We start from the raw sequence: 27531 nt of genomic DNA on the forward strand, positions 1-27531 counted from the left end.
TGAGTCACTCCGTTCACTAGTTTATTGAGATTTGGGGAGCTCCTTCCCCAAGAGACACCACAGTGCAAAAGGGACGCCACCTCCCGCCCCACAGGACCATCTTCCATCTCAACAGTCAGGGGTGCCTTCCTTTGGTCAGGATTCTCACCGAATATCCACTGGAAGCAGCTCCCCAAACCTGCCCCCATTTCTTCTCCTTTCTTTCCCCCAGAAAAACACAAAACCAAAGGGAGCACTCTTGGGAGAGGACGATTGTGAGTGTGGACCGAGGGTGGTCCATGAGCGCAAAGGAGAGGCTGCAGAGTGCGAGCGGAAACCAAGTGTGACAAAGAGAGGATGTGGGCAGCCACACCAAACATGAATTGGGGAAAAGTGCGTAACAGTGGCCAGGGTGGGTGTGTACGACTCTGTTAGAAGAATAGAATGATTTTAAGGTGCAGAAAGAAGAGGGTATGCAAGGCACCATGAGGGCACACAGGGAAAGTGCATGGATAAGCTTGGATGTGTGCACGCAGGGAAGACATGCTAGACAAATGGCACACGCCCACCCACACACGCCCTCACAAGGACACACCCATGACCATGAGAGGGGCACACACAGCCATGAGGGAAGGGAATACAATGGAGCATATGCGGCCACAGGAAGGGTGGAGAAAGCACGTGTGAAACGCGTGCGCACACAGGAGCCTGTGCAGTGGGGACGAGCAGGGGAGGGGAGGATGAATGTGTGTCTGGCAGAGAGGAGAATGTGAGCCTTGGCAACAAGAATGAGTGCCCTGCAGCAGCAAAATTCAAGAGGAACAAAACGTGTGCATGTGTGGAGGGGCAAGTGGGCTGGAAGGAGATTAGGATGGTGCGAGGAATGGCCAGGCCCTGTTAGGGTAGAGAGAGCACTCTGGGGAGACCCCTGCTGGATGGGAGCAGAGCACAAAGGCAAGGGAGCTGTGGGGTTGCCGTGGCAACGGGACAGAGGAAAAGAAGAGGGTGTACGTAGTGAGGCTGCTGAGGAGCCAGTGAGTGAGAAGCTTCAGGCCAGGTACAAACTAGGTTATGAAGTAGAGATAGAAAATCATACGAACGAATGAGAGAACAGGGCCTGGCTCCGGGAGTACTGGAGACCCAGAAAACCCCGGGGCTTGCAGAGGGGCAGGTATTTACAAGAGATGGGATGGAGTAGTGTTCTTCCCACCTGGGGCTGGTATCCCCTGCTTCCTCCCAACCCCCCTCCCCTTCTCCCTCTCCCTCTCCCTCCGCCTATTGGCCTGTCTCCCCTTACACCGCCCTCACTTGTAAAGCAAGTGGACTCGACTCCCATCACAGCTAAGCCGGTCGGGGGGCTCAGGGGGCCCCCTGGGCAGGGCCCCCGAGGGGTCTGGGGGTGTCGGAGGGTGACGCCGGGAGCGGAGCTGCTGCCGGGACTGGAGCTGATGGCGCAGTTCAGAGACTCGCTCCTCTTTCTGGAGGAAGAAAACAATTGGGCGAGTGGGAGACAGGAAGTCAGGAAGGGCTGGGGGAGGGAAAGACAGGCAGAGGAAACTGTGTGGGAGACGCAGGGGCAGACTGGCAGAAGAAAGTAACGCGAGGCATGGGGGAAAGAACAGGGAGAGCCGAAAGAACACAGTGGGGCACCAGGTGAAGGAAAGAGATCAGGGAGACACAGGGGCTGGGGGGAGGGGACACAGGTCCATGCACACAGCTTCCAGTAACTCACGCACCGATTAGTGTCAACCCAGCTTGAGCACCCCCCAGCCTGACACTGCGCTGGCCTCTAGCTACAGCGGGGGCACAGTGGACACCCTGGGGACCTGCCCAGACCCCTCTCACTGGAGGGTACACTCAAGGCCCGCAGCCAGCCACCCCCAGCCCAGGGCCACCCCCTCGGCTCCTCGGCAGGTGAAGCCAACCGTGCAGCTGTGCTCCACAGCCGCCCCCACCTGCCGAGGCCAGCACCCGATTTTACCTGAAGCCAGCTCCACCCTTTCCCCTTCCCCATCCTCCTCTGCTCACTCCCTGGCCGCTTGTCTCCTGAGACCCTCCCTTGGTAAACCACAGGCTCCGGAAGGCTGATCTCAGACTCTGCCTCCAGAAGCCGGACCTGAGACATGGGCCTCCCCGACCCGCCACCAGCCCTGCCTTCACCGCACACCTCAGCAATGATCTTCTCCAGTTCCCGGTTCTCCTTCTCCAACAGCCGGGACTTCTCCTCCTCGTTGTTGTTGGTCGAGGACCCCGTCTTCATGGTGTCCTGCGCCTCTGACTGCCACTCCCCTCGGGTGATCAGCCTGCGCATCTGGGGGTGGAGGTTAGGGGCATGGATGGCCGAGCAGGGACAGTGTCAGTGCTTAGCTGACGGTGGCTTGCAGTTGAAAAGAACGAAAACAAGAGGAACAAGCTGGGCCCGAAACAAGGGATGAAGTGGGAGGAGGGGACATGCGACGAAGGCATGGAGGGGACACGGGCTGGAGAGGGTGGGAGGACACCCAGAACCACACCTTGGGCACGAAGAGCACAACCAGGGTGATGTACGAGGAGAAAACTATGGCAAGAGAGGCAAAGGCGAAGGCCGCATCCTGCTGGCTGGACAGGATCATGGTGACCGGAGCCGTGATGAGACACAGGACCTGGGGGCAGAACATGTTTGGGGTTGCAGATCTGCCAGCTCAGACGAGAGCCGAGGTCTTCTTTCCCCGGGAGAGAGTCTATGGGGACAGGTTCCTGGGGAAGTTTCCATTTGAAAAGGACCCAAAGTCAGGATCGTCCTCAACTCTAGATTGAGAAGAATGCCAAACAAACTGTTCCAGCTCAGCTCCAGCTCTAGGTCAACCCCTCCCTCAAGGCAGGAGCTCCCAGGACCTCTATACACACATCAGAGTCCCCGAGAGCCAGTCCCTGGGCATCCCTGGCAGGAAATCTCGACTCAGATTCCAGCCTGTGAACCACAGACAACTAATTTCACCTGTTTCTGCTTCCTCATCTATCTAGTGGGGATGCTAATATCCACTTCACTGGGTGGCTGTATGAAGATTAATGTGTGCTTTATAGACTGTAAAGTGCTTAACAAATCCGAGACATTAAAAAACGTTTGAAGACTTCCACCCAGCTGACCCCACATCTGGCACCTGATTCATCCCAGGCCACTCCACCTGGATTGCTATAGTCCGTCCCCAGGGTCGATGCCAGGGGTCTGGGGAGCTCACCGCCACATTGTAGATGGCCATGCCCACAGCCCGGTGGTCGTTGATCTTCTCGGTGGACACACTCTTGGTCTCATAAGCAAGAAAGATACCCAGCAGCAGCAGGAGCCCCTTGTAGCCATAGAAAATGCCTAGGAGGGCAGGAAAGGGTCACGCGGGCGACCAGACCTTCAGGCTGCACTCACTCCCCTGCTCTCTGTGCTCTCTACCTGCTGCTACTCCTCCTGGTCGCCCACAAGGAAAAGGGGGCCTCCTCTCCAATCCACCCATTCTGACCTAGCACACCCCTCCCTGTCCGCTGCCCCCACTGTCCACCCAACTCGCCCCGACCTCACTCACACAGTGTCTCACTCCCTTATTCTCCAGGTGGGAAGACGGCTTTCCACGCTGAGGGTAGGTTTGCCATTTGTGCTTACAGGTCAGAGGGATGCTAAAAAGGCCAAAGGGGGCCTGACCCCTCACAGCCCCGGTCTTACTCCAGGGAGCTGACCAGACAGAGATGGTGTCAGGTCTGGAGATGAGGGTGAGGCATCATCACTGATCCCTCTGATGAATACAAGCTCTGCCTCATCCCTGCGTTAGACCTAAGCTCCTCACGCAAAAGACCAGCTCTCCCCATTCTCAGAAAAGATTAGTGCAATGACAAACAGGAGGACATTCGCACTGGGTGGACATGAGCTCTCTGCCTTTTTCCAAAGACACTTCTCCCTCCAAAGCTACTGTCCCTGCCCCACCCCACCCCCTGCCTTAGTGGCATCTTCCCCCACGTCCCACACACCAAGCCATGTATTCATCTTCTTGGAGCTGCAGTGCTCCAGCTGGGGCAAAATAGACACGTCGATATCTTCCTTCGGTTCCTCCTTGGCAAAAGTCTAAGGGAGAGACAGGGCCACAACAAAGATGGTTGCCATCCTCCCCTTCCCACCTCTGCTCAATCCCTGACTCCCAACTCTGCCCCCTCTTTCTGATGAGATCCTCAATTCTGATGACAGATCCCAGGAGCACTTGCCTAAACACCTTAAAAGTGCTTGTTCCCCCACCTTCCATGATATCTGAAGTCTGCACATCCTGCCAGCTCCCCACCACTTCCTTTCTTCAGAGGAATCCAGAGCCTCTGGTGCAGCTCCCTCCAGGAAGGAGGTAGAGCTGCTGAGACGCACTGGGCTGGAAAACACCTCCCACGAGCGGCTCTTCTCCTCAAGACCACACGCAGCGCCGGAGGCCCTTCCACCACTGAGCCCCCCTCGGCCTCCTGACCACAGGGCCTTCTCCCAAGCGGTACCTCAATGGTCCGGTGCAAAGGGTCCACGATCTGCCAGATGGCGAGGGTGAGGACGTCCATGCCCACCAGCAGGCCCACCGTGGCATACAGCTTCCAGGGCTCCAGGGTCTGGGTGAACACATGGAGTACAGGCGTGTTGGGGTGGGGGTCCTCCAAACCCCGAGAGCCAAGGCGCTAGGGACCGAGGCATCGGAAGCAGCTCACCTTCCTCCACTCCTTCTTTTCCTCCTTCTTTGTGAAGACCGTGTGGACCCACCAGATCTTGGTGAACATGGAGCCGTAGCCCAGGCTAAAGCCCAGACCCAGGAGCCAGAGGCGGGCCTAGGAAAGGAGAGAGGGCAGGAAAGAACAGGGCGGGGCAACAGGTGGGACTGTGCCAGGATGGGGCAGGCTGTAGGAGGTGACAGATGACAAGGCAGGCGGGACGCAGCCGGTAGGGGGGCCAGGGGTAAGGGGAGCAGCGGGGTGGCGGCAAGTCTCCCTACCTTTCATAAATTCCTCCCATCCACCTTTGCTACTTTGCCACCTGGGTGATCGTGCTAAAAGACTGGGTTTTAGTCACTTCTGACTGTTCTCCAGTGCCTACAGGTTGCAGCCTGAACACCTCCAGATGTGGCAAGAGGCCTTTCACAACACGGTCCCACCTAAATTCCCAGGCTCCTCTCCCCCCAGGCCCTCACCTGCCCCGTGCTCCAGCCCTGCTGAACTGCTCATTTGCTCGCCCTCACCCTTGAGTCTTTGCTACCCATAGGATGCTCCCTCTCCTCCTGGAGTAACCATCCTTTATTTCTCCAGCTGACAAAATCCCCTGCATCCTGCACTATTCAAATGCCGCCTTTGGTGAGGTCCGCCCGGCTACTCTGACAGTGAGCTGCTTTCTCTTTGCTCCCACAGCAGATGCCTCTCATATGTCACTGCAGCTAACTGTCTGCTCTCCCCCTGCATTAGGTCTCACTGGGGACAGAGAGCCTCTGAGGAACTGTAGGTGTATGTGTGCACGAATGCCATGTGCATGGATGCATGATCAGGACAGGCACAGGGCAGAGGAGAGAGGAGTAAGGAGGGGCAGGGAAAAGGGTGGGTGTTTCCCACAGCATAAGAGAGAACCAAACAAATATTGCTGCTGAAGCAGCCCCAGAACCTTCCACGTACCAAGAGTCCCACAAGGCCTCCTCCCTGTGTGAGAGTGGTCCCTTCCCCCAGCTCTCCTTGCTGTTGGTTCAGATCCCCCGCCTCCGTCCTTCCGAACCACAACTAAAGCTCCCACGGGAAGTCCCCAGTTCTTGTTCTCAGCCCCCATGCCACAGACAGGCCACCCACCATTGTCCAAGGGTTCTCTGCGCAAGACCCCCTTCCTTCGCCTTCGATACCTTCCCCCTCTTCTCTGCAAGACATGCCATGGCAACCTTGGAACTGACAAGCGAGCTCCAGAATGAAAACTTCTGGAGGCACAGAAAGAAGGGACGGAGCCAGACAGAGACCAGAGGGGCGATGCCAGGAGAAGGAACTGGAACAAGGGTCAGGGAAAGACAAGGAGAAGGACAGGCAGGGGATGGCGCATCACAGAAGGCGCTCCTGAGGGGCCGGGAGAGCCATGCTCTGCAAGGGACCTGCCACCCCCTCCTCACCTGGCAGACGAAGGGGAACTGGCTTCTCCCGATGTGGTAACCATCCAGCCCGAGGGGGAAGACGGCAGCTAACGCCAGAGAGCAGCCCACAGCAGTCAGATTATTCAGGTTGGGCTGTGAGTTCTGGATGTAACTAGGGCAGAGGCAGAGGGTGGGAAAGGGAGAAGAGCAGAATTACCCCTCCTCTCCAGGGAGGCTCAGCTCCCCAAACGCCCTACAAGGGCCTGACCCCAACCTCAGGGCCGGGGGCAGAGGAAGGCAGGCTTGGACCAGGCAGCGGAGCCTCGAGAGACAAAGCCAGCTGGGTCTTGGCGGGGCTGCAGAGGGCTTCCTGCACGGGACCCCGCCATACACAATCTATTAGAGCTGCACACTGTGCTACCCGGTCCCAAAGGCTTTTTTTTTTTTTTTTCCGTTAGTTGCTTTGGAGCAAGGATGGGAGTTATAGCTGGTTTCTCCTTTTTTGTTCCCATTGGTCACTGGGAAAGCAATAATTCAGAGTGGAAACCTCAAGGATGCACAGCCTCAGAAGCTACACAGTTTCCTTCTCACTCCCTTCAAGCAAATGACTGTTATCTTGGAGAAGCAGAAAGGACAGGGAAATGTCAGAAGAGAAACTTACCGGACATGGGAGTTATAGATGTTAAAGGACAGACAGACAACAGCTAGGACAATGCCCAGGCTGGAGAGAACGGATACGGAGATAAAGAGTTTCTGTGACAGGAAGCGGAACGTCTTGATGACCAAGGTCTGGTCAGCTGGGGGGGACCCTCCTGCATGGCACAGGGGAGGGGGAGGGGAGGGGGACGAGAAAGGAGGGAGGACAAAGGGATGAAGGTGGGACGGGAGAAAGGGAAGAAGGACAAAGCTGCTGATGGGCACCCAGGCCTTAGCTCTGAGGACAGGAGGCCCTAACTGCCCTGAATAGGGGCCGCTGCAGGTCAAATGCTCTTTGATGCTGGGGCTCTTAGGAAACAATCAGAAATGAGACTAGAAGATGGAGCTAGAAGCTGAGCTGTATCACTGAAGTTGTAGAGTCTTTTTTTTTTTCGTTACTGTTTGTTCTTTGTGTTTTTCTGTCTTTCTTGTGGCAAAGGAAAACAGAGGGGAAAGAAGGGGATACTGAGAAATAAATTTTATGAGGTCTCTTACAACTCAAATCGAAAGCTGCAAAAGACAATCATAGAATCATGAAGCTAAAGTCCCTCAAAGTACCGAGTCTGGCCTCCTAACCTCAGGAGGAAATTTTTTTCAAAAACTGATCCATGATTTTACTGCTGTCAGGGTGATATTCCCAACGGTGTTTTTCAGTTATTATTAAAAGGAAGCTCAAACTTGTCAAAGAGTTCAAAGAAAGGAAAAAAAAAAAAGACTAATTTCAATTTGCTTAGCTTTTTTAAAAAAAAGCATAATTTAGGCCATGAAGCATTTATAGCAATACAGACACTGTCCTAAATTCAAATTATAAAAAAAATTTCCAAACTCCAGCAGTACTGAGAACTACTAGATTTCAGCTGGGCAGGGCAGATGGCAGCTGTCTTCCACGGCTGTGTCTCCCCTCCCTCCTCAAGATGCCAAACCTTTGTTTGATCAATAGAGACCTCCTTTCGCCCACCTCGAGTATCTTTCCCATTTCCTATCATTTAGCTCACCAAGCACACAAAGAATATAATTGCTCCCTTTTTCTCTTTAAAAAGCACATTTTAGCAGAAGACAATTCAATGAGGTTTTGCAGCCTCTCCTACAGTTTAAGCAACCATTTTCCTATCAAAGCTGAAGAGGCAACTCTAGGATTAAAGTAGCTGGTTTAGATACCTCAAGTCACCAGAACATCTGGGAAACCCAAATGGAGTTTCCATTTCCCACCCCCTGCCTCTGATCCCCAGTCATCCCAGCAATGTACTATTTTTAAGAGTGCATTGCTACCAACCGCCTATTCCCTCTCCAAATACACCAGTCTCCCCTACCCACGTCTTGGTGGTTTTATTCCCTTTCTCTGAAACCCAGCCCCTGGCCCATCTCCCGGCATATTTCAACCTAATGGCACCTACCACCCCACCCTCATTCAAACACCATTTTTCTGAATTGTTCAGAGGGGTTGAAGGAAAATATAAACAGGATCCACTTACCAATCCACTTATCCGTTTTGGACCAGGAAAGGTCATCCTTGGTGCTGTCATAATAGCCAATCTTCTTGTAGCTGCCACCTGGATGGACGATCATAGGAGGGACCACAGGTAGGTGAAGAGCCGATCCCAGGCATTCTCAACCTCCCACTTCCCTAAAGGAGTTCTCCATGGTCGTATCTGATTTTCCCTTCACCTGAGCCCCTGAAGGATACTTGGGAGGACCTGGGGGTCACTTGAATCAGCAATCTGACTTAAAAGCACTATAGGGTGGATTCCAAGGCAACGCAAACAAATAAGAATACCTTATATGCTTAAAGCCCTTCAGTGAAGAAGGCTGTACAGTATGTCTGCCACCCATTCCACAGGCTCACACCTCAGCACGATGTCTCTCACTGTGATTCTGGCTTCTAAACCTTTCAAGTGTTTCTGTTTATTCCCCCTCTCATGATAGACAGAATCACAGGATCTATTTTCCCAGAGGCTTTCATTTTAATTTTAGAAATTTCTCTTCCGTTGACTTGGCTTCTAATTCCTTAGACAAGTTGCATCTGCCTCTTAAAAAGCCACGAAGTGAAATTCAGTCACTCCTAAGATTTCTAGAGCTGCCCCAGTTACCATAACTCTCCCTTCTAAAGCCAATTCACACCCCTTTGACCATGACTGAAGTCTATTCCCTCTTGTCCTGGTTACAAAGAAGATCTGAGAGGGTGTGGGAGGTGGGGGGAAGGAAAGAAAGAAACTTTTCACAGGAGGCCAAGAAATGGTTCTTTTGGCCCTGCTCTAAGAGGCTGAGAGGGGGGTGGAGTTGAAAAACTAATTCAGAAGTTTTGCAAATACATGAAGTGCGCTAAGGTATAAGAAAATACCATCTAGAAAAGCCAAACTATACACACTACAGAAAAATTAGAAATAATTGTTTACAAATCAAGGAAATGCAATGGATTCCCTTTAAAAATAGCAGGTTTCCCAGATTCGGCTTTTCTTGAGTCCATGAGTGCGCCACTAACAATTCATGAACCCCTCAACTCAAGCACCGAAGGGAAATCTTTCAAATCAAAATGGGGGCCACTGGGGAAGGAGAGTGGCTGCTTTCAATCTGCATGCACAATCACCGCAACTCAGAGAAACCCACCCATAGCTAAGCTTTTTATTATCATTATTATTACTATTATTATTATTTAGAAGCTTGATGAAAACAATTAGAGGAGCGGGCAGGAGGTAGGGAGGCACCAAGGCAATCTTTTGATGTCTCCTCCTGGTGTTCTCCTCCCAGACGGTGTCCTAGCCCAGCCCCAGCCTGGCCCCCGACCTCCCCGTTCCCTCACCCCCCTGTGCTCACCCTGTAGCTGCTCGATGAGTGTCCACGCCATCCGAGAGCCACTGGCATCAAACACCACATGGCCCTGAGGGGGAGAAACATGTGGAGGAAGGCAAAGCGATAAAAGCAAGAGCAAAAAAGAACATCAGGAACTCTTTGAATCCTTATGTTTTTGATGTAATCGAGCTTCTGAATGAATTCTATTTATGGCATTTGCCTGCATATAGGACATACCCCAGATGCCTATACCCTAGATTTTAGAAACATTATTCTTTTGAAAAGAAGCTTCACCCAGGAGATTTGAATGGGAAAAATCCCCAGATAGAGCACCAGGGGACCTGGCTTCTGGCTGTGTGACCCGAGAAAGCTACCAAATCCCTCTGGACGCTGTTTTCCCCCACTTTAAAAGGAATAAGTAGATGATCTTTCAGGCTGTTTCCTCTTTTAAAATCCTATAATTTTCATCTGACTCATAAATATCGGGACTGAAGAGAAGTGAGGGGAGAGGTTGAAAGAAACGGAATATACCGTTTCCCTTCTAGCCTTCCGTGGGGCTTTCTGGTTTGGGGGCTCCTACTTCCCTGGTCTGAGACCGATTATTGCAGAGAGGTAACTGAGAAAGACAGAACGCATGTCTCCAGGAGAAGGAGCTGGGAGGGGTCTCTCTGGATGGGGGGACAGAGGCAAGTGAGGGGCTGCTGTAACTCACGGAAACACCCTCGAAGGACGAGGAGTTCATTGCCCGGTAGATTTGGTCTGTTATGGTCTGGTTGTTGTAGTTGAAGTCTTCCAGGCGCACTCCTGAACGGCCACCCCCTCCAGACGTCTTGTTCAGGGCCAATGCCAAGGCCCAGATGGCATCATAGGCCAGGGGTGCCTCCTGGAAACCTCCCGTCTCCTCAGGGTGTCTTTTTAGTCGTTTGGTCAGTTTCTCCACAAACTCCTGGGACGTCTGGGGAGGGAAGAACAGGAGGAAAGGATTGGAGTGGGGGTGGGCTTCTGATTCTGCTCCGGCACTTCGACTTGAAAGGATGGTTTGCGTGCATGTTGTCAGATTGACAGTATGCACATTCAACATCTTTAACTATACCCACGTGTCTGTCTCAGATCAGAAGCTACTAGACTAGAGCAGGAGTTAGCTGGGTCCGATGGCCTTAGTGTGCACAGCTGCTAGCTCAGAACTGCAAACAGAGAAGTTTAATAAATAGATGCTCTGCATAATGAACAGCAAAGGATAGAAAGCAGAGAGGGCAAAGCAAAGACCTGGCTACGCCAGTGACGAGTGGCAGCGTTGGTGTTCTGTCAGCCTTCAGACTTTCCCAATAGAGCTGACGCAGGAACTAACAGCTCCTCCAATTCTGAAAGAGCCCGGAAAAGGTGACACCACAGCCTTCCTCACTCTGTCAACCAGGAAGATTTTTCTTTAGCATGCTAACTTCCTGCCAACCTCGTGTGCTTTCAGTTCACTGTCTCTTGGAGGGTTTTCAGAAGACTTGGGACTGCAGGAACACCCTTCACACATTTGAAGTCAATTATTCAATCCTTACCCACACCCTTCCCAACCCTCCGTCTTTTTTTTCCAAGAAAGCTAAAAAGAATAATAGCTCCTTTAGCTCTGTCATGAAATGGATCAAGAGACCTGAATTTCTATACCTGGCAGTAACATTGTTTAGCTAAATGACTGTAAGTAAATTGCTTCAGTTTTTGGAAATGTCCTCCATATAATGGGGAAAATCACTTCTCCCTTCTTTATCTCCCAGAAACTGTACGAGGAAAGGTTCAGTGGCCACCTCTTGGCATGGCACAGGTAATACACAGGGGCACTACACAACTCTGTTTAGATTTGGAATTTATTAATATACAAACATACTCTAATGAAGAAATGAATAGATGAATGAAGAATACATACAAATCTTTGTTCCTGGTGCCCTGCCCACTTTTCCTTCTATTCAACTTTCTGGAGACACAGGGGAGTGGGAAATGCAAAGGACGGGCAGTGTGGTGCAGTGGAAGCAGCCTGGGCTTTGAAGACAGGCAGGCCTGGGCTCTACTCCCCTTGAGGACAGGACCAGGTTCCATTCTGCTCTTAAACCTCAGCATCCAGCACTATGCCCAGCCCACTCTGGACAAATAATAAGTGTCTATAGATTAGGGCAGTGAAAATGCTCTGTTTGGTGGGTACATGTCATTATACATTTATCCAAACCCACCCAATGTACGACACCAAGTGAGCCCTCATGTAAGCAATGGACTTTGAGTGTCAATGATATATCACCGTAGGTTAATCAGCTATAACCACTCTGTTGGGGGAAGCTATCAATGAGTGAAGCAGGGAGCAGACAGGAAACCTCTGTACTTTCCTCTCAATGGTGCTGTGAACTTAATCTGCTTCCAAAAAATTGTCTTTAAGAAAAATGTCCATTGGATGGATAAATGGAAGGATGGCTCCTAATTCTAACTAAGCCACCTACCTGCTGTATAATCTGAAACAAGTTATTAAACCTCACTATGCAGTTATTCAGCTTTAAAATGGGAATAATATTAACTACCTTGAAGGGTCATTATAAGGATGAAATAACAACATGTATAAAATGCTGGGTATGAAGTAAGTTACATTTTCTCTTTCAACTTCATTTTTGTTACTAACATTGAAATCTATAATTCCAGCTCAGTATTTCAAGTCCTGAATCTCGAACTGTCTCTAAGGCATTTGTAACTATATAATCAGTAACCTGAAATTATAAGTATCTAAGAATAAGCTCTATCTTTCCAACACTCCCCAGTTTATAAGACTGAAACCTTAGAATCACCTTAGACTCTTTGAAATCTCCAAGTCCTCTTAATTCTTTCGTTGAAATGTTTCATTAATATCACCAATCCTTAAACAGAATAATGTTCATCATAACAATAGCTAACATTTATATTGGCCTTACATATATCAACTTACTAAATTCTCAAATAATCCAATGAGGTAAATACTATTATATGCCCATTTTAGAAAGAGATAAGGAGACTAAGACACAGAACAGTTTCACTTGCCTGAGGTTATACTGCTAGTACGTGGAAGAGCTGGGATTCAAACCCATTCAAAGTCCTTACTCTTCCAACTACCCTACACTGTCTCTGTAAGCTGAAATGTCTCTCTCCGAGAGCACCCGTTGACAGACAGCAGATAGCCTGAGACTTTCTGAGTCATGCTTCAGCCTCCAAGTCCATCCGACCTTCAGTTCAAAGTAAACACTGCATCCGAAAATCACCCAGATGGGAAGAGAATCATCTGCTCCGCATGTTGTCGTCCCCTGCCCGGATCCTCATACTCTCTGCTGGCTCCAGGTCACCACCACTAACACACTTGGCCACTGGGGGCACCACTGTCCCCACCCATGACTAAAATTACCAAAAAATCTCTCCCCTTTGGGTCAGCAAAGATGGTTGTAAATTTTCAAATGCAAATGTTACAAGGCGGCTTAAGGAAAACTGAACAACACAAATTCTGCAACCCATAGAAATTAGTGAAATGACCAAGTACAAATTTGCGACCCTAAATTTTTAACAGCCCTGTCTGGCTGTCTCTCTGCACGAGAATAGGTGCCCAACGGTGATCTAAAATGTGTATCCTGAGGTAGAGTTTTATCTTCTATCATACCCAGGTCTGACGGGACCTCTATCCCAACCAGAATCTACTGACGATCTCACCCCCAGGTGTGCTGCCTCGCACCTGATCTCTAGTACAGCTCCAACCCACAGCTACTTTTCTCCAAAACCACTCTAATCCACTCTCCCATATCTGGCTCCTAAAAACGCTTTCTCTAAGCCAGAGTTTCTCAATGTCCGCACTACTGGCATTTTGAGCAGGATAACCTTTTGTCGTAGGGACGATCCTATGCATTGTAGGTTGATGAGAAGCATTCCTGGCCTACTCATTAGATACCAGTTGTGACAACCAAAATTGTCCCTAAACATTGCAACCTCTGATTGAAAACCACCGCCCTAAGAGTCCCCAAAGTGTGTTCCCCAGACCAGTAGCATCTACATCCCCAGGGAGCCCGTTGAAATGTGAAGTCCCTGTCCCCACCCCAGACCCACTGAATCAGAACTTCCAAGGGAAGAGCCCAGTTGTGGTTCTGACAGAAGCTAAAGTTTGAGAACTACTGATCTAAACATTAAGGCCATCCTTACAGAGTGAAGGCAACTCTGCTTCTTTTCTAAATCTCCTTGGCTCTGGGCCATAGACTCGACCCTTGCTTCTGGTCCACTTCTCTTGATCCTATTTGATTCATCTACAACCTCTTCTCTAGTCAATTGTTAAGATGGCATCTACCCTCTGAAAAATCTTGGCCTCTTCACCTGGCATTTTAGGCTACTGAGCAGGCCTAGCAGTAGCTCTAGACCTCAAAGGCAGACACCATCTTTCTCTAGAGATGAAGAGCCAGAAAGAGACCCTCCAGCTCATCCTGTTCAAAAGCCCAGAAGTCCCCCTATACCCCCAACCAAATCCTTGTGTCCTATCAGGAGCTCCTCTAGTTCCCTGCTATGGAGCAGAAGCCACTATTGGCAGGTCCTGGGCTCAGGGTACCAACAAGCCTTTCTGGCTTTGATTACCAGCTCCTCTACCTTCACAGGTTCTCGAGGACAACTCACTTCTCAGGTGCTCTACAGGGAAGTGATCTTGCAGAATTTTTCCATCGTATTTTTCAACCAAGATCCCTTGGAAATGTCCCAGGACAGTATCCATGATCAGAGTACCTGTGGCAACTGACCTTTCCATCACAATCCACTGCAGAATAAAATTCCTGGATTTTATTTCTCCCTTGCTCAAAAACTGTCATCTGCTAAACAGTGTTAGCTGATAACAAGCTTGTTAGTGAGACTTCAGGGTTTTCCATGGGAGGTGATAGAGCAGAGGGTTTGGAGTTAGATTGAACTAGAATTCAATTCCAGCTTCACCACTCAGTAGCTGGTGACCTGCAATAAATCACTTAACCTCTCTGAGTCTCAATTTCCTGGTCTATAAAATGGAAATGAAAGTCTACATCAGAGTATTGCAATGAGGATCACTGAAATCATGGATCTAAGCTCCTGGTTTACTACATAAAAGTGATTATTACTACAACTTTTAACAAATAAGATATTAGGGTGGCTTTACAGTCATTCACTCACCCCTAGCATGCTCTCCAAAGCAGGTATTCCAGACCTGGGGCTACACTTGGAATAATAAGCAGACACATAGGTTGCCCTTATCAAGCTCACCCAAGATTCTCGTACTCTTTAAGATGCAGTGCAGAGCAAGAAAGCGGTCTCCCCGCCACACCACACCCTACTCACTTGTGCCCCTCACCTGTAGGCTGATTCCCACACCAGAGGGTGTGTCTTTTAGCTCCAGGTCTGTCACTAACCAGCTATCTGGAGCTAACTGATTTCAAAAGTCCCTCTACAAAAAAAAAAAAAAAAAAAAAAAAAAAAAAAAAGTCCCTCTACTTCTAAAATTCTAAAAGAGAATCATTAAAAAAGCATCAGAAGCCAAGCTAATTGAGTATCAGTCAGGAGTGAATATTAAGCAACTCTAAAGTGCTCTGAAGTCACCAAGAAAATAAAACGAATTTTTGCCCAGGAACAGCGCTCCTATAAAGGTGTGCTTGCAGATACAGCATCTATATTGTCATTAACGCCTCTCCCTCATTTGACTTCTTGCCGACTGCTCCTTATTTCCATGGTAACAGCTCTGCAACTCATCAGGGGCCCACTGAACACACCACTCTCATAACTCTCTCTTTTCTGCCCAAGGAAGTCACAGCAGAGGTGGAATCCACAGGAAACACGATGCAAACAAGTTCTGGGTAGGCAGAGGCCCCTTGCCTTCCTAGACCTCCAAACTCCATACCTGCTCCCCTCACCTAAGAGACCCCTTCAGTCCCCTCCATCTGCCCAGGTGCCAGCTTCCAAGTCCTCACACACTCACCATGTTGGAAATGCTGCGGGTGTTGGCAGGGTTCAGCATGACAATCTCAGTGGTGATGTGGCCCTCCACCGCCTCGGTCATCTCGTCCACTGTGCAGTTGATGGACGGGTCATAGATCTTGAACCAATTGTCGGCATACCACCCGATGAGGAACCAGACGTACTTCTTCCCGAAGAGCCGCTCCTTGTACACCTGAATGCAGAGGAGGAGGGGGGCTGGGTCTTTGTTTTGTTTCTTTGTCTTATCTCACTTGACACTATGCAGCCTCTTCAGATTCAGAGAAGAACAGAGAATTGAAACAAGAAATCTACAAGTCTGGGGGTAGTAGGGAAGGCTGGACTCCTCCTCCTTCTAAGTGCCTCCCCAGCCTCTATTTTTAAGTGGTCTTTTCCAGCCAGACAGGGAAGATGGGATTCACAGGCTCCTCCAGAAACACAAAGCGATAGGAAAATAAGACCTGGAGAGAGTGTCACATGTGTGAGAAGACAAGGGGTGGAGTCAGAGCCAACAGACAGGGATTTCGTATTAATCCTCACCTCCGATCATTCGTTCAGAGATGCAGAGGGGAGAGCCCAGGAGACACCCAAGGCAAAGAGCCCACCCAGTGCCCCTCCATCCTCAGATTCCAACTCCACCTCACAAAAAACTTTCCGGGCTTCGGTCTCATAGAAAAGTCCCACGATGATCCGGGCGTCTTGGCGCTACAGAAGGGAGAGAGAACAGAGCTTCTGAGGGACGCCGGAGGGGACTAAGCCAAGCACTTTCGCAGCTTTGATTTCCTGTCCCAGAGTGCTTAGTGCAGGGTTCCGTTCAAGGGGTAGTAGATAAATGTCAGCCAGAAGATGGAGCTAAACTTCCCCAGGAGATGCTACTGCCTCACAGAATCGAAATTCTGTGACATGATGCAGGTGTTAGCTAATGCTACAGCGGTAATAAATTGCAATAGATTAATGTACCAAATCAACACATTGTACTTTTTTTTTTTTGGCCGTGCAGGCATGTGGGATCTTGTGGGACCTTAGTTCCCTGACCAGGGATCAAAACCACGCCCCCTGCAGTGGGAGCACTGGAAGCGCGGAGTCTTAACCCCTGAACCTCCGGGGAGGTTCCAACACATTGTATTTCTTAAACTTATGCAATGTCATATGTCAATTATACCTCAATACCAAAAAAAAAACAAAAAACAAAACCTGTCCCTGCGTGACTCTCCTTTCCAACCCACCACTGTTTTCCCCACCCAGACCCTTGCAGGCTGGGCACATCACCCCCTGCCATCCCACCTTAAGGTTTTTGACGGGCACAGCTGGATCTGAGAAGAAACTCTGACGGAAAGTAATCTCGATTCCAGCCTCCTTTACCCGTTCCTCCAGGTCGTCCAGAGTCTTGGGTGGCGATGAGGAGCAAATAGAAAAGACACAGGGTACACAAAAGAGTAAAGACCGGAGGTAGTACAGGGGGCTGCGTTCTCAGAGCAAAGGAAGAGCCGTTCTGAACCTCCCTTCAACAGCCCTGTCCCCGGTGGGGAGAGTTCGAAGGAAAGCATCTGGAGTCTTAGGATGTAGCTTCCAGCTGGGAAGGTGCTTGGTGAGCCCCTCCTGAGGATCTGTGCCCAGGGAAGTCACCCCATCACCCCACTCCTACCTGACAGCCAAAATGGGGGAAAGGAAAAGAGAGGAACCAGAAAAGACAAGGCAGGGTCTAGTACAGGCAGGATGATGTCAACCTCAAGAGGCAAGTGGGCAGACAGACAAAGGCTCAAAGAATGTCCTGAGTCACTGAGAGAAGGTTGGGGGAGGATTAAAGAGCCACTGAACATGAGAGTGAATAGAGGACCCAAAGAACAGAACTAAAGAGAGGGAGCAGACTGTCTTCTCTGGGTACAGAGCCAGGTGTTTCCTTTCTTCCCCCACAAGTCTCCCTCTTCCCCTCCACCTCTCCTTGCATGTCCGCATCTCTGAATCAATTACCAGACCATGTACATGCACACGTCTGTCTGCCTCTTTCTTCTCTCTTCTCTCCTTCTCCCTCCGTCCTCCCTCTCTATTCCCTCTCTTCCCTTCACACACGCCCACCACCTCCCCTTGAGTGCCTCTGGAATCTACTACTTCCATAGGTTCTTATCTCATATTCTCTCCCTTATCTTGCCTCAACTTTAGAGTGAACCTACTTTAATAGAACTGGGTCACTTGGAATCTGTCTGCGGGACAGAGCCTCAAAGCAGGAAAAAAAAAAAATCCTAAAACCAGAAAGTTGGAGAGGGTCCCAGAAACTCAACTTGTTCATTCCTCTGGCTACAGGAAGAACATGCACTTAACCCACTCGGAATGTGTTCTCTTTTGATAAAGAATCAAGGTCTTTGCCCCCCAAACGAATCCCGTGTCACATCTCTCTGTGCTGGGATTTGAGCAAAGGCTCCCTTCACCCTGTGCCTCCTCACCGAGGTGAAGACCTCAGTGGTCTGCTGGATGGTGGCGATCTTCTTCCAGCCCCACTTTTCGAAGAGTTTCACCCGGGTAGGATTATGGAGTGTGGCTGATGGATGAGTTCGGAAGAACGTAGGAAAGCGTTGCCGGTTTGACAGGGCCGGTGAACTGGAGCCATAGGAAAGCTACGAGAGATGGGGACAGGGTGACGTGTTTATGGCGGCCTCACTAAGAGCTGCCGAGAATTCCTTCAACCCTCCCCGCCTCTGGGATTCTCTCTCTCTATCCAAGCCTCCCTACCTCTGCCCAAGGAAAAGTGATTCTCAAAAGCCCCCTCCATCAGGGTGCCCTTTCACTGAGCTGACTTCCACTCCTTCTAATGGAGAGCAGGTCAGCTGCAGCCCTGGCAGGGCAGTGTTGCTAGGAGGCCAACTAGCTCAGGTCTGCAAAGGACTCTATCTCGGAAGTGGGCCCACTGTGGTCTGCAATACCCGCCCTCTTTAGTACAGCCCAGGGGACAGCCCCACCTTCTGGCCCCCAGGGCCTTGCTTACCACAATGAGGTTCCACATCCTGGCAGCCTCAGCCACGAGCGTGGACACGGAGCTGCAGCCAGGCATGAGGATGATCTTGATAGGGTCATTGTAGAGCAGCTCGTACAGGTACTTGGTGGCTTGGCCTGGGTCACACTGAACGAGGAGGGAGGGGATGAGGGAAGCTCCCCCAGGGCTCCTACCCTCCCTGCAACACCTACTCTTTTCTTTCCCCCAACAACCTAGTTACTTCCCCCACTACCCTCTGCTGAAACCCTTTTGTCATTATCACCATTTCTTCTCCTTCCTGAGTCTCCTTTCCCCTCATTCGTGAAACACCCTTCTCTGTCTTCCACCTGGCGCCTTACCCACACCCTCTGCTGCACACCCGCCATCAGTGTGTATGCAAACACTGCCTTCCCTCCTTTCAGCGCATCCTCAGACATCCCCTAGCCCACCTTCGCTCCATCACCCCGCCGCCTTTCCCCAGGTTTCTATGCTCCAAACATCTGTGAGTAGAAAAGAGTCTGCAGGAATATGAATAAATTTTTCCTCAAGTCCCCAGACAGCCTCCTCAAAGCCATATTATGAAGAGTCCTCCCTCACCTCTGCAAACTCCCTCTCCCACCTACTATTTTTTCTCCCTCTTCTTTTTTCAGGGCTAGAGATAAATAAACAGGAGAGAACAGGGACAAGACCACCAGGGGATCCTGGCTCAGCAGATCCATGTCCTCCTGCTGGGCTCTGACATTTGACGGGTGCATTAGAAAAAGAAGACATTCAGGGGCAAAAGGGGGTGGGGAGAAACAAGGATGAGGGAAGAGCTGGGGAGAATAAATAGAATGGGATGCTCAAGAAACCAGATGCTTTTAGGGGTGCCTGAAAGAGAAGAATGGAGCTGGGAAAGTAAACAAGGCGCTGGAGGGGAGGAGGGGAGGAGGGGAAGTGAGGGGAGGAAGAGCCAGCCATGGAGCTCCCACTGCCTGTTCCCCTCCTGCTGAAATATGACATTTCAGAAGCTGCTGGAGCCCCAAACGAAGTGGGGAAGAAATGGAAGCCAGTGGGGAGCCAGGGCAGAGGGGACAGACAGGAGACAGAGGGGACTGGGGAGGGTGATATGGGGGTGGGGGCAAGCAGAAGGAAATAAAGAAGGCCCCCTAGGGCCTCCTCGCTTCCCACTGAGGCCTGACATTTGGGACACGGTGGGAAGTTGGAGAAGGGGGAGCCAGGGGAGGCTGGCCCAAAGAACCAGCTCCCTGCTGCCCGCCCACCCACACCCCTGCTAAGGGCAGCGTTCAGTGTCTGCTCCACTGCGTGTTTGGAAGGTTCTGCATCCCTCCCACTTGGGCATCTTTGTGTATCTTTACCATTCTCACGTCCCACCTTCCCGCATCTATCACTCCAGATCCTGCCCCCAGCTTCTCCCAAGGGCCCTCCGTGGCCCTCTCTTTCTTGTCTGAAGAGAAGGTTAATAGAAACAATGAGGACAGATAAGAACACATAAGATACAGGCAAACAGGGCAATGTACGCTACTCCAGTGTCTCTCCTGTCTCCTCATTCCTTCCCGACCTTCTCTTACACCCTTTCCCCTTCCACGCCCTATTCATCACCGCACATCCCTTGCACCGCGTGATTCTCACCCCCTCTCCAATAGACTTCCTCCGCTGCTGCTCTCACAAGGAGCAAGGATCCGGATTTGCAGGCAGGAAACGACACTTTCCAGTTTGTCTGCCTTTCCATCTCCCCCTCGCTGCCTCTGCTATTTTCTCTTCCAGCCCCCCTTCTCTTGGGTCCCCATCTGCTCCCCAACACCTCCAGGGAATCACCTGTCATGGTGCATGAGTTTGAGCTCACACCCAGGGCTCCCCTAGCTCCCTTCAATCCCCTGTTCTAAAGCCTGCACCCATCCCTCCCTGTCCCTCTCCCCATACTCCCCCCAACCCCCATAGCCAGTTACCTCTCTTGCTCTCCTAAGCTTGACTCCTCCAGGGATCTGACCCTCTTTCTCTTCCTGCCTCTCCTACCCTAACTAATTCTTTTCCTGTGCCCTGCGGCCCTTCCTATAGGCATCCTGGGGTTAGCTTCATGGGATTTTGACTGGAAAAAGTACAGATCCTTGGGACTCATCCCTGACCAAGGATTTAGAACCTGTATTTTTAACAAACTCCTCTGGGGATGCTTAGGTACACTGAAGTTTGAGAATCACTGTAAAAGCATCAGAAGGGATTCAAAGTTCCCTAAGAGTCCTTGTGCCGTCTTCTCCCCAAGCGCCCTATCTTCAACCCCGCTTCTGCCCGCTCCTTCCTCACATATCTATATCTAGGTGTAGATTGCTGTTCTAAAGAACGAATATAAATCCTCAGTCCACCCCAGGTGTTAGATCACCAAGGGCTCCCCTCTGTGCTCTTTCACTCTCCCCCAATCCCTTAAGTCTCCAGGGCCTCCTATGAGAGAAGATAGATTTGAGGTCCCAAATCGCCTTCCTTCCATGTGCCACATCCTTCCCCCATACTCCCAATCATTCATGTAGGGGATAGGGGTGGGAAAGGAATCTTGCAGGACTATCCCCTACTACCCCTGGACCCAAATTTTCTTACTTTCCCCCCTCTCCCTCTTCCCCACCCCCCTAACCCTACATCCCATTTCCCTTCTCACATCTCAGAGGCCACAGTGCTGCAGGGAAGATACTTAGGAGCCGAGTTCCACACGATGCCCCAGGGTCTCTCGCTGTCCCCAGCCCTCCTCCTGGTCCCCCTTCCCCACTGCCATTCTTTCCTGTTCTCTTTCTCTTCCTTGCGTCCGGACTCTTCACCATCCCCATGCTCTGCGGGGGCTCCTGTGTGGACCTGTAATCCCACCATTTTCCTAGTGCCTCTGCCCATCCCTTGACCATTAGCCTTCCCCAACCACAATATGCCATATAGTCCCACAATCCAGGAATCTGCGACAGGGCTGGGGATGAAGGGATGAGAAAGAGTCAGGTAGGGACCACAGCTACCTTGCTGTTTGTTGTGATAAATAAACTAGAGAGCTCAAGTTCCTCCAAATTTTGCTCATTGGGTCCCTATTCCTTCCAGCTCCAACCTGCTGCCAAGATTTACCTTGTTACCATGGTAAATGTAAACCCCAGATCCAGCTCCCGCCTCATTCCCTCCATCCCCCAACCCATCCCAGGGTTAGTTTACTCTCTGGAGGAACTGGATCAGCTCGTACCCCAAACCCATCCCCAGTTTCTCCAACCACCCCCCACCCCGGCACTTCCAAGGGTCTCCGGGAGCAGAAGGGTCAGCCTTGCAGCGTGATTAACCACCTTGAACCCCTAGACCCTCATCTTGAACCTCCAGCCCTTGAGACTCTCCCCGAGCTCGCGCACCCCCAGCCTGTCTTCTGCTAGTCACACATGGGAGGGGTCTGCCTGGCAACCCCAGGAGCGACTCACGCTAAGGTACATGCAGCTGGCCCCCTGCCCCCCCCACCTCCCACCCACTCCCATGTCCGGGGCTACCTTGCTGTCGTGGTGGATGAGCTTGAGCTCATAGTCCGGCAGGATGTCCCTGCGGCTGTTCACGTCCTCCAGCGCCATCTCCACCGCGGGCTGGCAGGCCTGGCCCCCCGGCCAGCCCCCGCTCATGGGAAACAGCGCCCCGATGTACACCGCGCGCCGTTCTGAGGAGGGGTGCGGGGGGACCCGCGGGTGAGGCCGCGGGAGATGAGGGGAGTGGGAGGCCCACACCGGAGCCACCCCCGCCGCCATCACCACCAGGAGAGGCAGTGGCCACCCCAGCTGGGGAGAGGGGAGCCCCGGACCCATGGCAGGGGGCGGGGGTGGCTGCTGGGGGAGGAGGAGGAGCTCAGGGGGGACACTTCTCCCGGGGAGGGCTGCTGAGGGGATGTCGGGGAAGCGCCTCCATTCCTGGTTTTGTGCGGAGGAGGGGGATAGGGCCTCGGGGAAGCAGGGGGGGTTGGCTTCGTACGGCCCCCACGGCTCTAGCTCCCGCCACCGCCACCGCCACCGCGGACTCTCCTCGCGGACTGACTGACCGACCGAGGGGAGGAGGAGGAGGGAGATGCAGGGCTGGGAGGGGGCTCTGACGTCAAGGGCGGCGCGCGGCAGCCGGGGTGGGGGGGCAGAGTTAGGGAGGGAGGAAGCGGGCGGGGATGGAGGCGAGCGCCGCTGTGGGAACCAGTGTGAGAGGAGCGGAGGAGAGGGAGGATGCGACCCCTAGGGTGAAAGAGATGGACGAGGAAGGGAAGGATCCCACCTAAGGGAACATTGGTGGAGGAGGAACGAGGCGAAGGGGCGTGCCGGGAGGGCGGGGTGGGCGGAGGGAGCCGCGGGAGGCTGAAGCCATGAGGGGCGAGCGATGGAGAAGGGGAGGACGAGAGTGGGACGCGAGAGAAAAGGGGCTGGCGCCTAAGCGTCTTAATGGGCGTGTGAATAGCTGGGGTGAAGGACTGAGGGTGGTGAGGGAGAGGGCGATGGGAAAGGTTTTGGAGAGAGAGGGAGAGCTGGGTGGGGAAGAGGGAGGGCTGTGGTACAGGGGGAGGTGATGGGGGTAGAGGAAGGGAACACGGGGCTCGGTGGACAGAGGCTGAGAAAGGGTGGTGGGAGAAGGAACTGAGATAAAAGAGAAGGGGAAGGGCGTAGGGAAGGAAAGGATGTGGGGAGGAGCTGAAGGAGGGAGAGTGAGGCCTGGCAATGGGTGAGATGGCTGGGCCAGGCTGATGGAGTCAGCAGGTGAAATCCTAGGAAGGGGGCAGGCAGAGAAGGTCGGAAGGAACCCCACAGGGGAGGACGAGGTGGAAGCTCCGGGTCTCCCAGCACTCTGCCGCCCCCTGCTGGGGCTCTGCCATTAGGCCGAAGCGGAGTCTGGGAGGAGGCGGAGCCGAGGGGCGTGCAGCCAAGCGGGGAGATGGGAGGGACCGCAGCCTCGCAGAAAACCGGGACTGGAGGCTGGAAACAGGTAGGGAAAGAAAGGGCCAGCCGCGTACTGGGGTGGGTGAGGGAAGGTGGGGGAGGAATGGGAAGGATGAGAACTCAGAGCCTAGGGGCAGAATCCCTGGGGGTGGAGGGCGAAGAGTGAAGGGTAAGGGGATTGCTGTGCACGCGATGAGGGTTTCCGATCTCACCTGAGTGTGGCGTTCGATTCACTGGCAGCAGGAAAGACGGGGATCAGAGAAGAGTTACCAGTGGTGCCCAGCTTCCCAGGCCTGATCCCCAGCCCCCTCCCACACCTGTCCATGCCGAAGAAGACCGGGGTGGGGGGGGGGGAGCAGAAGCCTGCGTTTCTGAGGGGAAGGTGCCTGGGGATAAGAGCAAGGTGGGGCTGTGGGTCAGGACTTGTTGGTTTTCTTCTTTTATTTCTCATAGGACAACAGAATTTGAGACAGGTGTGCCAACAGCTAAAACATGGGTAGATCCTGGTTTTGTGGAGCCTAAATATTATAAAATTTGGGGGTCTCTCTTTAAGCGAAAAAAATTACAAATGCAATTGATTTTAAACTATTGCTGTTAAAATATCTTACTTTTGCAATTTTTACAAAAACCTATGACCATGTGAACACATTATTAGAACCTTCTACATTATTCGAGCACAAGAAGAGGCCTGTATAAGTGAGGAACCCTGGAGCTTAAACTTCATTAGCTTCTTAGTAAATCCACCCCTGGCTGGGAGTCCCACTTTCCAGAATGGAATGGTAAACTACAAGCAGAATAATTAGTGAGGAAAGCCAGGTCCAAGGATCTTGAAAGGCAGAGTGTCTACAAAGGTAGAGGAAGCATGAAGTATGCCTGCATCCCAGGAGAGAAGACTGCAGAGGGAGAATCTGGGTGCCCAGGAAAGGGGGAAGTTTGCAGAACTAGATGGAAAAAAAGGGGGTGGTGGACACAAGACGGATTCCCTTGGGGAATGATGGAGGTTGTCCAGGAGGTATAGAAAAGGACTGTCCTCTTCCCACCCCATCCCTCGGTAGTCCTTAATACTCTGACAATTCTGCCCCCACTTTTAAGTCTTTTAAATTTTTACCCTGATAATTTTCCACCCCGGATAGCCTTTTCAATATTATCGATTTTTCTAAATATGATATATGATTTATTGCTGAGTCTTTACAATAATTCAGGTATATAATGAAGGGAGAGGGATCAATTCTAGAAGAAGGTTATGCATAGAAAGTTCTAAGTTTCGAGAAAGGAACTGAGGCCGGGGAAAACTGGAGTAGTTAAACCTTAAGAAGGGTGATGGAGGGAGAGATTCACAGGAAAGGAGAAAATGTGAGACCCAAGGATTGGGAGCACGGGGAAGATATTAAAAAAGAGAAAGGTAAAGGAAGGAAGCCCCCAGCATAGATAAAGTGGACACGGGGGACTGCAGCAGCAAGTTTGAGGCAGGTGGATGGAGGAAAGTGTTAAGCATTCACCTCTGCCTCCCCCATGCCCCCCATTTTGTATAGCACCCTATTTTTCCCCACCATCCATTCCCACCCCACTCCCATCCTCTGACAAGCGTCCTCATCTGCTGCATGCAGGCAGCTGTTCCCCTCACCCTGGCAGTGGGGCTTGGGGGTGCTCCACTGGCCCTGACTACAGATGCTCCGGGAGCTGCCCACCAGATGGAAGTCGGAGTCACACCGGAAATCCACCCGGGCTCCGTCCAGAGCTGGGAGGTCCCCACCCGTCAGGAAAACCTTCCCATTTTCCAGGGTCAAATAAGACTTGGAGCAGATTCGGACTGTGGAGACAGGAAAATAGAGACAGGCGAGTTGGAGAAGACTCCTTCCCCCTAGGGAGCAGGGAGGGGGCTCAGATTTGAGTTTGGGTCCACAAGCATCCTACTCTGCAGGAAATCAGGTGTTAAAAGGATTAGCTTCTCTAGCTGCCACTCCTCCCTTAACCCTGTAAGCATCCACACATTCCAAAAAAAAGAAAAAGAAAAAAAGAAAAGAAAAAGAAAAAGCATTTCCATCCTAGGAACCCAAGATGGAGCTATAAGCACATAAAATGGGACCTCTTCAGAGTCAGCTACAGTGGGCGGTTCTTTGGCTTTGAAATGTGTGGATGTATGTAACTTTAGATGCACAGTCAGATTTGCCTTATTATCGTTGGCTTATACTCACGTTAAACTGGGTTTTAGTTTGGGGGTATATGGTCTCTCCGTTGGAGACAAGTATTCGAAAATGTGATGAAATCATTTTAGAATATTTTTGCATAATCTGCCACTAATAATCCTCAAAGAGACTAACTCACAAGATGAATAACCAAGTTATTTTCTCAAATGGGCAGTGGCCTAATGAAGGGAGGATGAAATAAAATGTGCAGGCTGCTAACTTTGCTGCCTGCAACTGCACACAGCAAAGCCCCTCTTACGTAGTAGTTGTTCAATAAATGTACTTGTGAATTTAGTTACAATGGATTTAAAGTGCTGACTTGCAAGCAATGATGCTAAGTTTGAGACAGGAAGAAGAATTCGCTTGAAGAGGAGAGGGGCTTTGAGAGGCTACTCACCACAGCGGCTGGGTGTGTCCATATCTGTCCAGGAGCCGTTGGCCAGGCACTTGCGGACCTTGGGCCCCACGACCTCGCGCTCCCCCCGGCACACATACTCAATCTCATAGTCCACGGGCAGGAAGTTGATAGCCTTCACCTGGTCTCGAGTCAGGCCCCTGTACCTGATACCCCCTTCCCAGGGCGGGTGTATGATCTGGCAACCTGAGGGGGTGAGTCCAGAGGCAGGCGGAAAGAGAGGGATGGTGGGGAAAAAGGAAAAGGCAGAGTCAGCAGCGGGAGGCAGGGGAGGGTAGGGCGTGGTCAACGGGCAGGTGGAGGACAAAGGGGATGGGATGAGGTGCGAGAGGGTGAGAGTGGGGAGGGGTACAGACCCTGGGCGGAAGGACACAGCGGAATGAGGCAGGGTCAAGGAGCTCACAAGTGGGAAGGGAAGGGTGCTGGTTGGGGTAATGGAGAAAAGTAACTAAGAAATCGTGAAAGGGTATGCTATGCGAGTGAGTTTGCTAAGAAAGGCTAAAGGAGAATCTGAGTTGAATTAGCATGGGGGGGGGTCTTACAAGGCCACCTGGGCAGCAAGGTGGGACCAAGGAAAAGGCGGAACTGAGGTAGCAATGGGGGGCCCAGAAAGAGGGGCGGGGTTGAGGGAATAATGCGGGGTCACAGGAAGGGGGCCTAGTGTGGTAACCGGGGGCCAGAGAAACGGGTGCTGGGTAATAATGCGGGGTGATGGAAAAGAGGTCAGGAGTAGTAAAGTGGGGCCGAGGAGACGGGGCTGCCAGGCCGGGATGCTACGTAGGGCCGACGGGATAGTAGAGGGGATGTGAGGAAAGGGGGAGTGGAGTGGAGGGGTGCCCGAGGTCGCCGGAGAAGGGTGCACCTTCCGAGGTGGCGTTGGGGGTCTGCGCCCCGCCCGCGCCCGGGGGGCGGAGGAAGAGTGGCGCCAGCGGCAGCAGCAGCAGCAGCAGCAGCATCTGAGTGAGAGGCGGCCGTGAGGACCGGACCGAGCCCCGCCGGCGCTGGCCCGGACCCGGGAGGCGGCCCGGCCTCCCTCCGGTCGCCTCCCGGGCTCCGACCCGGCTCAGCCCGGGGACCCGAAAAGCGCCCCGTGGAGGAGGCGGGGGCGGAGCCCGGCGCGGGGTGGGGGGAGAGGAGGAGAGAGAGCCTGTCCCCACCCTCCTCCTGCCTCCCTCGGCCCCCCCCACCCTCCCGGGACTCCACCTCTCACCACCTCCTCTCCCCCGGCCCCCGCGGCTCGCCGGAGCCCGGCTTCCCCACGCTCCCCGGATCGGCCGCCTCGCCGCTCCCGGTTCCTTCCCCGCCGCTCCTCTTCTCCCGCGGCCCCCAGACCCCCGGCTCGGCCCTCCCCGCGCGCCCCTCTCCAAGCACTGCCTCCCCCGGGCCCTGGCTCTTACCTCGGCGCTCCGGCCCAGCTCCCCGGCTCTCCCGGGCCTCAAGGCCCCAGGCCCCGCCGCTCCTCCCCGCTCCCCCCTCCTCTCTCTTCCACCTTCCCCCTCCTCCCGACCCTCCTCCCCGCGAATCCGGGCTCCTCGCCGGCCAGGGT

At 52.3% G+C, this 27531-nt stretch overlaps 1 protein-coding gene across 2 annotated transcripts; it reads right to left on the minus strand.

Annotated features, from left to right (window-relative positions):
* Positions 1–27531, minus strand: GABBR1 (gamma-aminobutyric acid type B receptor subunit 1). 2 transcript variants are annotated; one of them, XM_067752247.1, is made up of 23 exons: positions 27383–27531; positions 26848–26941; positions 25968–26171; positions 25009–25194; positions 23597–23617; positions 21972–22132; positions 18487–18621; positions 17948–18118; positions 16791–16892; positions 16146–16211; positions 15511–15702; positions 10261–10503; positions 9573–9636; positions 8234–8311; positions 6727–6877; positions 6105–6237; positions 4681–4797; positions 4477–4584; positions 3973–4066; positions 3198–3325; positions 2493–2621; positions 2147–2290; positions 1–1457 (listed from the first exon to the last, which is right to left on the minus strand). In XM_067752247.1, exons 2-23 carry the CDS (start codon positions 26939–26941, stop codon positions 1284–1286), a joined length of 2895 nt encoding a protein of 964 aa, XP_067608348.1. In that variant the 5' UTR covers positions 27383–27531; the 3' UTR covers positions 1–1283. The 2 variants fall into 2 exon arrangements, with proteins under 2 accessions (XP_067608348.1, XP_067608349.1); XM_067752248.1 differs by lacking the exon at positions 25009–25194.

This window comes from Pseudorca crassidens, chromosome 10 (genome assembly GCF_039906515.1).
Source record: "Pseudorca crassidens isolate mPseCra1 chromosome 10, mPseCra1.hap1, whole genome shotgun sequence".
NCBI classification, from domain to species: Eukaryota; Metazoa; Chordata; class Mammalia; order Artiodactyla; family Delphinidae; genus Pseudorca; species Pseudorca crassidens.

Coding starts and splice junctions, on each gene's coding strand:
- GABBR1 (XM_067752247.1), bottom strand. CDS start 26,941: ATGCTGCTGCTGCTGCTGCTGCTGCCGCTGGCGCCACTCTTCCTCCGC. Junction 22,133..23,596: donor GAATCGAACGCCACACTCAG/GTGAGATCGGAA, acceptor ACCCCTCCTCAG/AACGGCGCGCGGTGTACATC. Junction 4,798..6,104: donor AGTTCCCCTTCGTCTGCCAG/GTGAGGAGGGGG, acceptor CTCCTTTCCTAG/GCCCGCCTCTGGCTCCTGGG.